The following is a 15,473-nucleotide window of genomic DNA, read 5'->3' as shown; positions in this document are numbered from 1 at the left end:
GGATGCCTCATAAATTTCTATATTGCATTGAAAAAAATATAAAATCGTACGTTGTCGTACAGTAGTAAGGAAAATGATCTTAACTGCAATGGAATAAAGGCGGTATTATCTTTGTACAGAAAAATTCTCTCCTAATGTAGAGAAGTGGTTACAATTATATTCGAATCAGTACATTATGTGCGAAAGTAGTGAATATATAGCAGCTGAAATTACAAGAGTAACACACCCAGTAAACCGTCCAGCATCACTCGTGTCGTCATCCTTTGGAAATCCATTGTCAGCAACGATCTTTGCATACATGATAGTAGATTCTTTAGGTGTTCTTTTACGGTTTGGGTCGTTGAAATCGACGTAATGCATACCGAACCTCTCACTGTAACCAGATGCCCACTCGAAATTGTCCATCAGCGACCATGCTGTGTACCCCTTCACGTTTGATCCGTCGATGTCAATAGCTGTAAGATAAGGAAATCATATTTTCTGGTCTAAAACCCATTTTGTTCAATGCTATCTATACCGCCTGGGAATGTTCTGAAATATATTCTGAGCCTACGCTCAGACGGCGGCGGCGGCGGCGGGGGTACTGTATACGATCTTTGGCGTGACGTAGTAGGTCTAGTTATCATAGATAGCAGTAAGAATTCCCCAGTTTAAATAACTCCTACAATTGTTATATTAATTAGAAGATTTCATGCTTACCTTTCAACACTTCATTGATGTAAGATCGGTAATATTTCTGTCTGCTGACGTCATTCAGGTCGTACACATCTTCGGTTGATATACCGTTTTCTGTGACGTAAGTGGGTATTCCGTCGTACTCGTCGTGTATCCATTTCAGCAGACGTCTGATTCCCCAAGGAACAACTTTAAGCCACGATGATGCCGAACCAGGCCAGGATTCATCCTTCCAGGAACCGATGTCTTGGTCTGTCCAGTAGTTTCCGGTGTCAGTATTCGTTACGACGTTTACGGCATACACAGATGAATAATGGTTGAGTCCAAAGAAGTCACCCGTGCCTTTTATATATGCCTTCTCTTCATCAGTAAATTCTGGTAGACGTGATTTGGTATAATTCTGCATTGCGCTTTTTGCAGCAATATACTCCTTCATAACTTGAGGGTAGTCGCCATCTACGTAGATAGGATGTGCGAACCAACCTACTTGGAACTGAAGACATCTATCAGCGGCTGCGACGTCCTCTGGTTTGGACCTGTCGGCGGGTTCGATAAAGTCCGAATTCAGCGTGATTCCAACCTGCCCCTTTTGGGAAGATCTATAATTGTCATCATACGTATGCCATGCTGCAGCGTGTGATTTGATTATATTGTGTGTAACAACGTATACGGTTATTGCAGGATCTGCGATACCAGGGGCAAAAGAACCATCTCCATATCCCAAAAGCGTGACGATCCATGGCTCGTTGAAAGTTAACCAGAATTTAACACGTGTACCAAATGTTTTAAAGCAGAAATCGGCATAGTCCTTGAAGCGCTCCACAATGGTTTCATTCGCCCAGCCGCCGACGTCTTGCAACGCCTGTGGTAAATCCCAATGGTAAAGAGTAACCATTGGAGTAATGCACTCTACAAGGAGTGCGTCTATCAGGTTGCTGTAATATTCCACACCTTTTGCATTGATATTGTTAATAGTTCCGTCTGGCAGAATTCGTGGCCAAGAAAGAGAGAATCGATAATACCCAAGACCCATTGCCTTGATCATTTTAACATCTTCCTCAATATTGTTGTAACTATCGCAGGCAACGTCTCCAGTATCGTTGTTATACACATGTCCTCCCTCGTGGGCAAACCTATCCCATATGCTTTCACCTTTACCGTCAGCGTTCCATGCCCCTTCTATCTGGTAGGATGAAGTTGCAGAACTCCATGCAAAACCTTCCGGAAACGTTCCGTAACGGAAGGCATCTCTTTCAGGATCATTGAAGACATCTGGATATACAAATTCTGGTTCCTCTTGAGAGCTTATGCAGGCAATTACCAGAGATAGAATCACTACTACACCTTTCCATGCCATGGTGAATGCTTTGTCTTCATGCAGTCAGACTTACAGGTTACTTATAACACTATCCGTAATAGGGCCAACACGTATCTGACACTGTCAATATTTACTAATTCGAGTGGCGTTGTTGATAAGTGTTATGTAAGTATCATAAATAACATTGAATTCTATTACGTTCACAATTTCTTTAAACTGGTATTCATGTCGTAATATATGATCTCGTGTTTACTTATATCAATGACTGTCTATGGAGTAACTTGGATTTTGAAAGAAACAAATCATAATAATAATTATATTTAGTACAAAAGTTCGGACCATATTTGTCGTGACAGTACAATTGATATTTTTATAAATAGTAATTATTATTTTTAAAGTGGATTAACTTCACTTTTCAGCAATGACTTTACCATCATGATTTCACGTTTCGTAATAGATTTTCAATATTTGGCTTTTTAGCTTTGGCTTTTTAGCCATCAACTATGGGAGCGTTTTCAATGGATCACTCTGCCAAACTATTTATTATAAAATAGATTAAGGATGTATTTTACCCAAAATCATGACAAATGAAGATTAATAAAACTTAGACTTTGAATAGGCTGTTTCGCACTTGTGATAGAGGTAATCACTTCTGTAGAAAAACTAAACAAATAATGTTTTCACTTATAAAATGACAAAATAAGCGGTTAAATTCATTAAAAAATCAATTTGACTCTTTTCTTGCTTTAAATTGCAACCAAGTAAATAATTTGTTTCGATCCAATTTTTTGGTCTAAGTAAATAACTATTATGTAACATTAAAATGGCATATTCAACAAAAACATTTAAACAATTGTTTTCCAGGAGATGGGTTGGGCGTGTCCGTAACTGTGCCCGAAAATTCATACATGTCTATAACTACGATAACTGATAATGCAAAACTGCCGAGGCTTGAACTTTGATTAACGAAATCGAAAAAAGTCTCCCATCATCTTCCGCCTACTATGACAAAGCGTTTTGATTATCGACAGACAACATCGTGGTTGTTGGTTGTTGATTTGAACTTGTTATCAATTTGTGCCATATGCTGTACATACATAGATTAATTAATGCAAAAGAAAGATATCTCTGTCAACATATTCTGATCCAAAGACCATTAATGTTGACTATATACAGTAGGCGCGCCTACATGTTGATAGATCATGCAGCATGTGCGTGATTAAGGAACCTGGTGATTGGTAGAAAAAGTCGGACGGATTGAATCTCCTTTTAGAAAAGAGCAAATCCTTAAAAATGACAATCCTGTAACTTTTTTCCCCTCAAAATTCGACTTTAAAATGTATCGTTTAGGCTTCCACTCCAATGTTGCTCGAAACTTCTTAACTGAAACCTAAACAAAATGCTATAGCCAGTTTGAGAGTACAATTCAACCAATTAGATCTGGATACATACAACAAAAATTACATAAATAGGACAATCTAGAGAAGAAACGTATGGAAAATGGCGTCGTGTATCCGATACGCGAGTAATTATACACCACTGATGTATATAAATGTATGAAGTGATATCTTCACTGAATATTAATCATTATTTATCCTCATGTTTTCCCTACATCGAAGGATGTAAACAATGGAAAGAAATAACATATAGTCATAATATAGACGTAATATGATACATCAATTTAATTTATTGTTAGGCATACTCAAGTGATACAAATATATTTAAAATACAGAGCTAAAACTTAATTTACGAAACTTAATCACTACATGTTGTGTACGGTAGGCTTATAACCAATTTGTTCTTTCGTACGAAAATGCCTTCGTAGGAAAATACTTTTTGAATGACTGATACAAAACTGTTAAGTACCGTAGGCCTACATTTCACACTAAAATATTTATTACAGTTAAATGGTTAATTTGATATTTTTCTTAATTAGCATTACAGAAGAAACATTAAATCTTAATTTCTGAACGTAGGGGCTAAGATCAACGTTTGCGTCATTCCCAGCTAGCCTCGGCGTAGATTTTAGTTTTTTTCAAACCTGTTTAGAAATCAAATTCATGTTTATCACTAAACACGTCAATTCAAATGTTTGTTCGTAGTTGGAAAAAGCACAATCAAAAGACACTGATCATTAATCGCGACTTCGTGAGGTCATAATAATATTCTATTTTTCGTACTTTATTAAAACAAGGAAAGATTAAAATTAATAATTTCTTTCTTTCCTGATTAAAACATTTTTGAGAAATAAGCTAAACTATTTCATTGGAAATGTAGTTTTATCTCGTTTTAGTTGATAATTTGTCTTATATCATCGGATAAAGTATTGCTGCTATTTAGATAGGGGTTATTAATAGAATACACGTGAAAGTAATGAATAGATAACAGCTGATACCACAAGTTGAACACACCCAGTAAATCGTGCACCATCGCTCGTGTCATCTTCCTTTGGAAATCCATTGTCAGCGACGATCTTTGCATATATGATAGCAGAGTTTTTAGGAGTTCTTTTCCGGTTTACGTCGTTGAAATCAACGTAATGCATACCGAACCTCTCACTGTATCCAGATGCCCACTCGAGGTTGTCCATCAGTGACCATGCTGTGTACCCCTTCACGTTCGATCCGTCGATGTCAATAGCTGTAAGAAAAAAAGAAGACATTTTAGAAATAGTTTTCCATGACAAATGGCTTCGGAAGAACCATGCCGATTACTTAGGTGGAAGATCCACCTAAGCAATAGCAAGACCATTTATTCTAGTATTTCTTTATCTTGCAATCTCACGGATTTTCTGGTATATCTTCGCCGTGTCTAGTGGATTCTATCCCATGTTATTGGTCATTAATTTATACGGGTAGAATAATTAGAAGACGTTGTGCCTCTGATACCTTTCAAAACTTCATTGATGTAAGATCGGTAATATTTCTGCCTGATGACGTCGTCAAGTTCAAACACATCTGTCGTTGATACACCGTTTTCTGTGACGTAAATCGGTATCCCGTCATACTCATTATCTATCCAGTTTAGCAGACGTCTGATTCCCCAAGGAACAACTTGAAGCCACTCAGATCCCGAACGCGGCCACGCTTCGTCCTTAAATGTGGCAATGTTTTGGTCTGTCCAGTAAGCACCGTCAGTAGTATCGGTTGTAACGTTTGTCGTATATACAGAAGTGTAATGGTTGAGACCGAAGAAATCCGTCGTGCCTTTTATATACTCCTTCTCATCATCAGTAAACTCTGGTAAACGTGATTTTGGATAACCCTGCATTTCACTTTTATAAGCAACGTTGTCCTTCATAACTTGTGGGTAGTCGCCATCTTTAAAGATAGGATGAGCGAACCAACCTATTTGGAACTGAAGGCCCCTCTCAGCAGCACCGACATCCGCTTGATTTTTTGTGAAGGGTTCGAAAAAGTCCGAATTCAACGTGATCCCAATCTTCCCCTTTTGCGAAGATCTATAATTATCATCATAATTATGCCATGATTTAGCATGTGATTTGATTATATTGTGTGTAACAACGTACACGGTGATTGCAGGCTCTACGATACCAGGAGCAAAGCTACCAGCACCATAACCCAACATTGACACGATCCACGGCTCGTTGAATGTAATCCAGAATTTAACACGTGTGCCAAATGTTTTAAAGCAGAAATCGGCATAGTCGTTGAAGCGCTCCACAATGGTATCATTCGCCCAGCCGCCGACGTCTTGCAACGCCTGTGGTAAATCCCAATGGTAAAGAGTAACCATTGGAGTAATGCACTCTACAAGGAGTGCGTCTATCAGGTTGCTGTAATATTCCACACCTTTTGCATTGATATTGTTAATAGTTCCGTCTGGCAGAATTCGTGGCCAAGAAAGAGAGAATCGATAATACCCAAGACCCATTGCCTTGATCATTTTAACATCTTCCTCAATATTGTTGTAGCTATCACAGGCAACGTCTCCAGTATCGTTGTTATACACATGTCCTCCCTCGTGGGCAAACCTATCCCATATGCTTTCACCTTTACCGTCAGCGTTCCATGCCCCTTCTATCTGGTAGGATGAAGTTGCAGAACTCCATGCAAAACCTTCTGGAAAAGTTCCGTAATGGAAGGCATCTCTTTCAGGATCATTGAAGACTTCTGGATATACAAATTCTGGTTCCTCTTGAGAGCTTATGCAGGCAATTACCAGAGATAGAATCACTACTACACCTTTCCATGCCATGGTGAATGCTTTAACTTCATGCAGTCAGACTTAGTTAATTACCTTATAACACTATCCCTGTATCTGGCACTGTCAATATTTACTATTCGAGTTAAGAGTTACATTGATAAATGTTATGCAAATATCATAAATCACATTGCATTTTATTACGTTCACAATTTCTTTAAACTGGTATTCATGTCGTAATATTATTATGACCTCATCTTTACTTATACCAATACTGTCTATGGATTAACTAACTAACGAAACAAATCATAATAATAATTATATTTAATACAAACATTCAAACCTTAAATATGTATTGTCCCCCCAAAGCATAACAAATGAAGATGAATAAAACTTAGACTTTGAATAGGTCATTTCGCAGTTTTGATAAAGGTAATCACTTCCGTAGAAACAAAAACAAATAATGTTTGCACTTATAAAATGACAAAAATTAATAAGCGGTTAAATTCATTAAAAAATCAATTTGACTCTTTTCTTGCTTTAAATTGCAAGCGAGTAAATAATTTGTTTCGATTCAATTTTTTGGTCTAAGTAAATAACTATTATGTAACATTAAAATGGCATATTCAACAAAAACATTTAACCAATTGTTTTTCAGGAGATGGTTTTGAGCGTGTCCGTAACTGTGTCCAATTATTGCAAATTCATACATGTCTATAACTACGATAAATGATAATGCAAAACTGCCGAGGCTTGAACTTTGATTAAAAACTCCCATCATCTTCCGCCTACTATAACAAAGCGTTTTGATTATCGACAGACAACATCGTGGTTGTTGATATAAACTTTGTATCAATTTGTGCCATCTGTACATACATAGATTTATTAATGCAAACGAAAGATATCTCTGTCAACATCTTGCTACTTCTGATCCATTAAGACCATTAATGTTGACTATGTACAGTAGGCCCGCCTACATGTTGATAGATCATGCAACATGTGCGTGATTAAGGAGCTTGGTGTGATTGGTCAAAAAAACTTCAGTTTAAATTGATTGAAGCTCCTTTTAAAAGAGCAAATGACAATCCTGTAACTTCACTTTTTTCCTCAAAATTCAACTTTAAAATGTATCGTTTAGGCTTCCACTCTAATGTTGCTCGAAACTTCTTAACTGAAACCTAAACAAAATGCTATAGCCAGTTTGAGAGTACAATTCAACTAATTAGATCTGGATACATACAACAAATAGCATAAATAGGACAATCTATAGAAGAAACGTATGGAAATAGGCGTCGTGTATCCGATACGCGAGTACGTTTTCAAAGAGGAAAACAAATTGAACGTCATTATAGCGCACGTCAACCGTCGATCTGATTGTGAAATGAAATAATTGGTGACGTTTGTTACCCCAATTATTATACACCACTGATGTATATAAATGTATGAAGTGATATCTTCACTGAATATTAATCATTAATTATCCTTATGTTCTACAATACCGAAGGATGTAAACAATGGAAAGAAATAACATATATTCATAATATAGACGGAATATGATTTATTGTTAGGCCTACTCAAAATAATGATACAGTATGTGAAATACAGAGCAAAAACTTAATTTACAAAACTTAATCACTATACATGTTGTGTACGTTAGGCTTATAACCAATTTGTTCTTCGTACGAAAATACTTTCGTAGGAAAATACCTTTTGAATGACTGATACGAAACTGTTAAGTAGGCCTACATTTCAAACTAAAATATATATTACAGTTAAATGGTTAATTTGATATTTTTCTTAATTAGCATTTCAGAAGAAACATTAAATCTTAATTTCTTAGAGGAAAAGGTCAACGTTTGAATCATTCCCAGCTAAGCCCCCGGCGTAGATTTTAATTTTGTTCAAACCTGTTTAGAAATCAAATTCATGTTTATCACGTCAAACAAATTAGCTTGTCAAATATGTTTATTCGTAGTTATAAAAAGTTATAAAAGCACAATTCAAAAACCAAAAGACACACTGATCATTAATCGCGAATAGCTTTGTGAGGTCACATTCTATTTTTCCTTCTTTATTAAAACCAGGAGACCAAGATTGAAATTAAAAGTTTCACTCTTCCCTGATTAAAACATTTTTTAGAAATAAGCAGAACTATTGTAAAATATTAATTCATTAGCAATGTAGTTTTATCTCGTTTTAGGTGATAATTTGTCTTATATCGGAGGAAGTATTGCTGCTATTTAGATAGGGGTTATCAATAAAATACACGTGAAAATAGTGAATAGATAACAGCTGATACCACAAGTTGAACACACCCAGTAAATCGTGTACCATTGCTCGTGTCATCTTCCTTTGGAAATCCATTGTCAGCAACGATCTTTGCATATATGATAGTAGATTCTTTAGGAGTTCTTTTCCGGTTTGCGTCGTTGAAATCAACGTAATGCATACCGAACCTCTCACTGTAACCAGATGCCCACTCGAAGTTGTCCATAAGCGACCATGCTGTGTACCCCTTCACGTTTGATCCGTCGATGTCAATAGCTGTAAGAAAAAAAGAAGACATTTTAGAAATAGTTTTCCATGACAAATGGCTTCGGAAGAACCATGCCCCATTACTTCAGAAGATCCACCTAAGTAATTTAGCAAGGCCATTTATTCTATTAGGCCTATTTCTTTATCTTGCAATCTCATACATTTCTCTGGTAAATCTTCGCCGGGTCTAGTAGATTCTTCCATTTGATTGGTCATTAATTTATACAGGTAGAATAATAAAGAAGTTGTGCCTCCGATACCTTTCAACACTTCGTTGATGTAAGATCGGTAATATTTCTGCCTGATGACGTCGTCAAGTTCGAACACATCTGTCGTTGATACACCGTTTTCTGTGACGTAAATCGGTATCCCGTCATACTCGTTATCTATCCAGTTTAGTAGACGTCTGATTCCCCAAGGAACAACTTGAAGCCACGAAGATCCCGAACGCGGCCACGCCTCGTCCTTCCACGTGGCAATGTTTTGGTCTGTCCAGTAAGCACCGTCAGTAGTATCGGTTGTAACGTTTTTTGTATATACGGAAGTGTAATGGTTAAGACCGAAGAAATCCGTCGTGCCTTTTATATACTCCTTCTCCTTATCAGTAAACTCTGGTAAACGTGATTTTGGATAACCCTGCATTGTACTCTTATAAGCAACGTTGTCCTTCATAACTTGTGGGTAGTCGCCATCTTTAAAGATAGGATGAGCGAACCAACCTATTTGGAACTGAAGGCCTCTCTCAGCAGCATCGACATCCGCTTGATTTTTTGTGAAGGGTTCGAAAAAGTCCGAATTCAACGTGATCCCAATCTTCCCCTTTTGCGAAGATCTATACTTATCATCATAATTATGCCATGATTTAGCATGTGATTTGATTATATTGTGTGTAACAACGTACACGGTTATTGCAGGCTCTACGATACCAGGAGCAAAGCTACCAGCACCATAACCCAACATTGACACGATCCACGGCTCGTTGAATGTAATCCAGAATTTAACACGTGTGCCAAATGTTTTAAAGCAGAAATCGGCATAGTCGTTGAAGCGCTCCACAATGGTATCATTCGCCCAGCCGCCGACGTCTTGCAACGCCTGTGGTAAATCCCAATGGTAAAGAGTAACCATTGGAGTAATGCACTCTACAAGGAGTGCGTCTATCAGGTTGCTGTAATATTCCACACCTTTTGCATTGATATTGTTAATAGTTCCGTCTGGCAGAATTCGTGGCCAGGAAAAAGAGAATCGATAATACCCAAGACCCATTGCCTTGATCATTTTAACATCTTCCTCAATATTGTTGTAGCTATCGCAGGCAACGTCTCCAGTATCGTTGTTATACACATGTCCTCCCTCGTGGGCAAACCTATCCCATATGCTTTCACCTTTACCGTCAGCGTTCCATGCCCCTTCTATCTGGTAGGATGAAGTTGCAGAACTCCATGCAAAACCTTCCGGAAACGTTCCGTAATGGAAGGCATCTCTTTCAGGATCATTGAAGACATCTGGATATACATATTCTGGTTCCTCTTGAGAGCTTATGCAGGCAATTACCAGAGATAGAATCACTACTACACCTTTCCATGCCATGGTGAATGCTTTGACCTCTCACAGTCAAACTTAGTTACTTATATTATAACACTATCCTTAATACACGTATCTGGCACTGTCAATATTTACTATTCGAGTTAAGAGTTACGTTGATAAGTGTTATGCAGGTATCATAAATCACATTGAATTTTATTACGTTCACAATTTCTTAATAATCTGGTATTCATGTAATATAAATTTCAATGGTAACTATTCAACAAAACATTTTAAAACATTTTTCAGCCAGGGGATGGTTTTGGGCGTAACCTAGACGACCTAGATTATGTGTCCTTAACTGTGTCAAATTAATGCATTCATACAATGTCAATAAATACGATCGATGATAATGCAAAACTGCCGCCTACTACTAAAACGCCGACTTTAATGATATTGCGTACGGTACGGACTGGACTACTGGGTAGTTACGATGTGCGATGCTTGGACTTTGATTAACGAAATCGACAAAATCTCCATCATCTTCCGCCTACTCTTCCCCCTATACGCGTTTTGAATTGATTATCGACAGACAACATTGTGATTGTTGGGTGTTGATATGAACTGTGTATCAATTTGTGCCTACTAACACCCTGTCGTATGCTTTATCATCGACTGTTTGGCCGCTCGTATTTGCGGCTTAACCCAGTTCTTGAAGATTAAAGGATTTATGTAAATATTTTGCCAATACGCAGATTGATAAGAGCGTTTAATTGTGTTTGTGTCGTTGATAAATTGGAGATAAATAAATTATAAATAAATAACTTATCGATCGCTAAAACGTCGACCGTGTTAAGGCCAATTTACACAGACGAGCGGTAACGGTAAGCGGAAACCGCGTATATTGTTCCACGTAAAATCTGTATCTAACCTGAGCGGAAACCGCCCGTCCGCTCCGCATTCTGTGTAAATGATCATTAGGAATAAAATAGAAACTACCGATCGTCTGTGTAAATTGTCCTAGCGTTGATTCAAAACGATGATGTTGAAATAACGCAATTGTGTGTATAGTTTGCATAGACGTAATTTAAACGGTGGATGATTTAACGTTTAAAAAAATTTGTTTACTTTAATAAGTTTGTATAAAAGTAAATAAGTTCTAGCGTTGATTCAACGTCAAAACGATAACGTTGAAATAACACATTGTTTAGTTGAATACGTTTGCTTAAACTTAAATAAATTGCTAGCGTCGATTCAACCTCAAAACGTTGAAATAACGCAATAGTTTAGAATAGAAAGCTTGCATAGGCGTAATTTAAACGGTGGCATTGAATGAAATAACGAAATTATTTAAATTAAATAGAAAGTTTGCATAAACGTAATATTAACGTTATTTCCACGTAGATAATTTATCAAGTCCAAAGTGATAAATGTCATTGAAATTGATAAATACATTGAAAACTCCTGTGTGGGATGTTTGGTTTCTTACACGTATTCACTGCATGCCCTGTCATGCAACAAACAAATCAAATGTATCTATAGAATATATCTCAAGTACCCTTCTAAATACTACAATTCAAACAACAATATAGGTGTATAGCAAAGATCGTTCATAAAGTGTGCACACATATAGATAAGAAATTAGCGATCTTGTGATTACACTGGTGGTTCAAGTCCATGGTCACTTTGATGCTTGATCATCATCGTCGTATTATCTACATCAGCGTCGGTCTACACTACTAATATAACTATGTTGCGTTTTCCCGCCATCCTATGTTTCATTTCAATAGCTTACGCAGCAGACTATTATTATCCAGACATTTTTAATGATCCTGAGAGAGATGCTGTGTACTACGACTCATTTCCTGAAGACTTCATCTGGGGTTCAGCTACGTCTGCCTACCAAATAGAAGGTGGATGGGATGCCGATAACAAGGGGCCTAGCATATGGGATGTATTTGCACATACACCTGGAAAGATCTATAATGATGACAACGGAGACGTCGCTTGTGACAGCTACAATAACTACTTAGAAGACGTCAAGATTCTGAAGGATATGAATGTAAAATTCTATCGATTCTCCATTTCTTGGCCGCGTATTCTACCCAGTGGATTGATAGATAATGTGAATGAAGCGGGCATAAGTTACTATAGTAAGCTGATAGATGCATTGCTTGATGCTGGTATTCAACCTATGGTCACTTTGTACCATTGGGATCTGCCGCAAGCTCTGCAAGACATCGGTGGATGGGAAAACGAAACACTGGTCGACATATTCAACGACTATGCAGATTTGTGCTTCGACCGTTTTGGTGATAGAGTTGACTACTGGATCACTTTCAACGAGCCATATGTCGTGACATGGCTCGGGTATGGTATAGCTGTCTTCGCCCCTGGAATTAACGACCCAGGGTATGCTCCTTATAGGGCAGCGCACACTATCATCAAGGCTCATGCTAAGGCTTACCATACTTACCATGAAAATTATTCGTACGGAGGTAAAATTTCCATTACTTTGAGCACTGACTATGGGATGCCAGAAGACGCAACCAAGAAAGAGGATGTCGATGCTGCCATTCGTTATATGCAGTTTACCGCTGGTTGGTGAGTACAGTGTATTTGATTTTAGTTAGGTATGATTGAGTAGACAGTAAGCAATAATAATGCCAACTCATAGCATATAACCCTTTAAATGATCTCTCACTATACTGCAGTATCCTTATGGGATGAATGTTCCTGTCAGAAGACACGATACTGCACGATGTTTAACTTTGCTAGACATGATACCGCTCGTGACGTGTATCGGATAGGTTGCTATCATACAATTAATTACAAATACTATTATAATGTTCTTTTTGTTACAACATAGGTATGCCCACCCAATTTTCAAAGGTGATTATCCTGCTCAAATGCGAAGTCAAGTAGACATGAAAAGTAAAGCACAAGGCTTAAATGAATCCCGGCTCCCTAGTTTCACCGATGAAGAAGTCGAATACATCAAGGGTACCCATGACTTCTTTGGACTGAATGCGTACACAACTACCGTATGTAAATACCACGCGCGTCCAACGTCAGAAGTTAATTATGAGAGCGATCAGGTATTATTATTCAAGAAGATTAAGTTTTAAAGTTAAATGAAATCGTCGTACATGTCGTATTATAAACGCTAATCATCATAATATTGTGGAAAACACCGAGAATATCGTGGAAGAGTTATTCACAGTATCATGGTTGGTGTATATGCACGGTATATGTAAATGTTAGTTATCTATATTGTTTACTTGATCTTTCTAGGATGTCTATCGCTTTCAACCCGACGACTGGCCTAAATCTGCTTCAGAGTGGTTGAGACCTGCACCATGGGGGTTACGGGAGCTTCTTAACTGGGTGAAAACAGAATACGACGATCCGGAAATATTCATCACCGAAAACGGTGTTTCAACCCCGTATGAACAGATCCTTGACGATAGTGATAGAATTACGTATTACTCGGCATATTTGAATGAGGTTCTGAAAGGTAAATCTTGAGATTACGTGGATTTTTATTATTTCCCAATATGCTCTCATTTTATTTTCATTCTGTCTAGACCTATAATTTCGCAGGGATAAGGTGTAGAGTAAAATAACAAGCTACTAAGAACCGTCTTCGTGTGATGTGCCCTGTCAATTCAAGACGACTCGTCCCGGCGCGCTGCAACTCAGACAGCACCGACGAGTCCAGACAACTCGTCGGGCCTCCTCATACGACGCTGTCTGAGTTGGCCTTTAGACGGTACAAACAAATATCTTCTGCTTGATATGCATACATCGTACCATTAGACCACTAATGCTTGGTTCCCCACTAGAGACGCAACACAAAGACGTAACGCAACGTAAGTGAGTTGACCAGTCACAAGCGATAGATTATTCGAACTGTCGCTTGTCATTGGTCAACACGCTTGCGTTACGTCCTAGTGGGAACCAAGCTTAAAATGCGTTCATGGTAATGGTTCAAATCCGATTAGTTAGCGAATCTTTAATTAAAACCCCGGTGTATATGGAATGTAGAGAGAAACATTACACATACTATTTCTGTGCATTTTAAAAAGCTTGGTTCCCACTAGGACGCAACGCAAGGACGTAGACACATCGTAAGTGAGTTGACCAATCACAAGCGATGGATTATTCAAACTGTCGCATGTCATTGGTCGACACGCTTGCGTTGCGTTTACGTCCTTGCGTTGCGTCCTAGTGGAAACCAAGCTTTAAGGCCAACTCAGACAGCATCGTACGGCGAGGTTCAATGAAACGTCTTTCTCGTCGGTGCGGTTGTCTTAGTTGAATTCCGACGAGACGATTCGTCTTGAGATTGGTCAAATCACAAAAGCTTGAAAAAAAAACTAGAACGTAACGCAAGGACGTAAACGCAACGTAAGCGTTTTAGCCAATGACAAGCGTAGTTATAGACAGTTAGCAATCACAAGCGAATAAGCCATCGCTTGTGATTGGTCAATTCACTTGCGTTGCGTTACGTCCTTGCGTTGCGTCGCTAGTGGGAACCACGCTTTACGTTACGTTACGTCACGTCCTTGCGTTGCGTCCTAGTGGGAACCAAGCTTAACCTAACATACCGTAATTTTCTTGACAGCCATCAAGATAGATGAAGTAAACGTTGTCGGCTACTTTGCTTGGTCTTTAATGGATAACTTTGAATGGGCTTCGGGATACAGTCAACGATTTGGACTACACCACGTGGACTATGATGACCCAGACAGACCTCGTACCCCAAAGGATTCCGCTTTGTTTTATCGGGATCTTATCACTTCAAATGCGTTTGTGATCAGCAGTGCCGTTTTCATCCGTACAAGCTCTATGGTTATCCTGTTTGTTTTTGCCTTGATTCGATTGTTAAAATAAAACCAATATACCAATTGTAACCGTTGATCATCACTAGCTGCATGATTCTACTGATCCACCGTGATCGCCATACGAACCTAAATTTATCAAATGACGTGCTATTAAAACGTTATCAAATTAATTCATATAAGGTTTACAATATTATTTAGTATTTCCAAGGCATGTAATTAGCCTATAAATAAGATCATAACTGCTATGTTAACGATTATTGTGCTATATTTATGATTTATCTATGATTTAATGAGAAAGATGTTTTATAATGAGTGCACATAGGCCTATTATGATTTTTATGGTACTATATTTGTTTAAAAAATAAATAAAAGTTTGTCGTAAAAGTTGATACATAGAAAGGTGGGCGTGG

At 38.0% G+C, this 15,473-nt stretch overlaps 3 protein-coding genes across 3 annotated transcripts in view; 1 reads left to right on the top strand and 2 right to left on the bottom strand.

Annotated features, from left to right (window-relative positions):
- LOC144851591 (ataxin-3-like) overlaps positions 1-15,473 on the bottom strand; it is a 195,545-nt gene that overhangs the window by 166,910 nt on the left and 13,162 nt on the right. The gene's annotated exons all lie outside the window — the stretch shown is intronic.
- On the bottom strand, positions 166-10,282 carry LOC144852964 (lactase/phlorizin hydrolase-like). Its single transcript, XM_078711019.1, has 6 exons — positions 8,953-10,282; positions 8,426-8,701; positions 4,882-6,225; positions 4,421-4,633; positions 700-1,923; positions 166-455 (listed from the first exon to the last, which is right to left on the bottom strand). Exons 1-6 carry the CDS (start codon positions 10,280-10,282, stop codon positions 166-168), a joined length of 4,677 nt encoding a protein of 1,558 aa, XP_078567145.1.
- On the top strand, positions 11,967-15,375 carry LOC144851590 (myrosinase 1-like). Its single transcript, XM_078709119.1, has 4 exons — positions 11,967-12,820; positions 13,086-13,314; positions 13,511-13,733; positions 14,844-15,375. The coding sequence occupies exons 1-4, from the start codon at positions 11,967-11,969 to the stop codon at positions 15,110-15,112; spliced, it is 1,575 nt and encodes a 524-aa protein (XP_078565245.1). The 3' UTR covers positions 15,113-15,375.

Source organism: Antedon bifida, chromosome 9 (genome assembly GCF_963402885.1).
Source record: "Antedon bifida chromosome 9, ecAntBifi1.1, whole genome shotgun sequence".
NCBI lineage: Eukaryota > Metazoa > Echinodermata > Crinoidea > Comatulida > Antedonidae > Antedon > Antedon bifida.
The sequence above is the reverse complement of the archived record's forward strand: the minus strand, read 5'-3'. Positions and strand labels throughout refer to the sequence as shown.

Coding starts and splice junctions, on each gene's coding strand:
- LOC144852964 (XM_078711019.1), bottom strand. CDS start 10,282: ATGGCATGGAAAGGTGTAGTAGTGATTCTATCTCTGGTAATTGCCTGC. Junction 6,226..8,425: donor TATCTATTCACTATTTTCAC/GTGTATTTTATT, acceptor GACTGCATGAAG/TTAAAGCATTCACCATGGCA. Junction 456..699: donor CATCAATGAAGTGTTGAAAG/GTAAGCATGAAA, acceptor CTTATCTTACAG/CTATTGACATCGACGGATCA.
- LOC144851590 (XM_078709119.1), top strand. CDS start 11,967: ATGTTGCGTTTTCCCGCCATCCTATGTTTCATTTCAATAGCTTACGCA. Junction 13,315..13,510: donor TTAATTATGAGAGCGATCAG/GTATTATTATTC, acceptor TGATCTTTCTAG/GATGTCTATCGCTTTCAACC. Junction 13,734..14,843: donor TTTGAATGAGGTTCTGAAAG/GTAAATCTTGAG, acceptor TTTTCTTGACAG/CCATCAAGATAGATGAAGTA.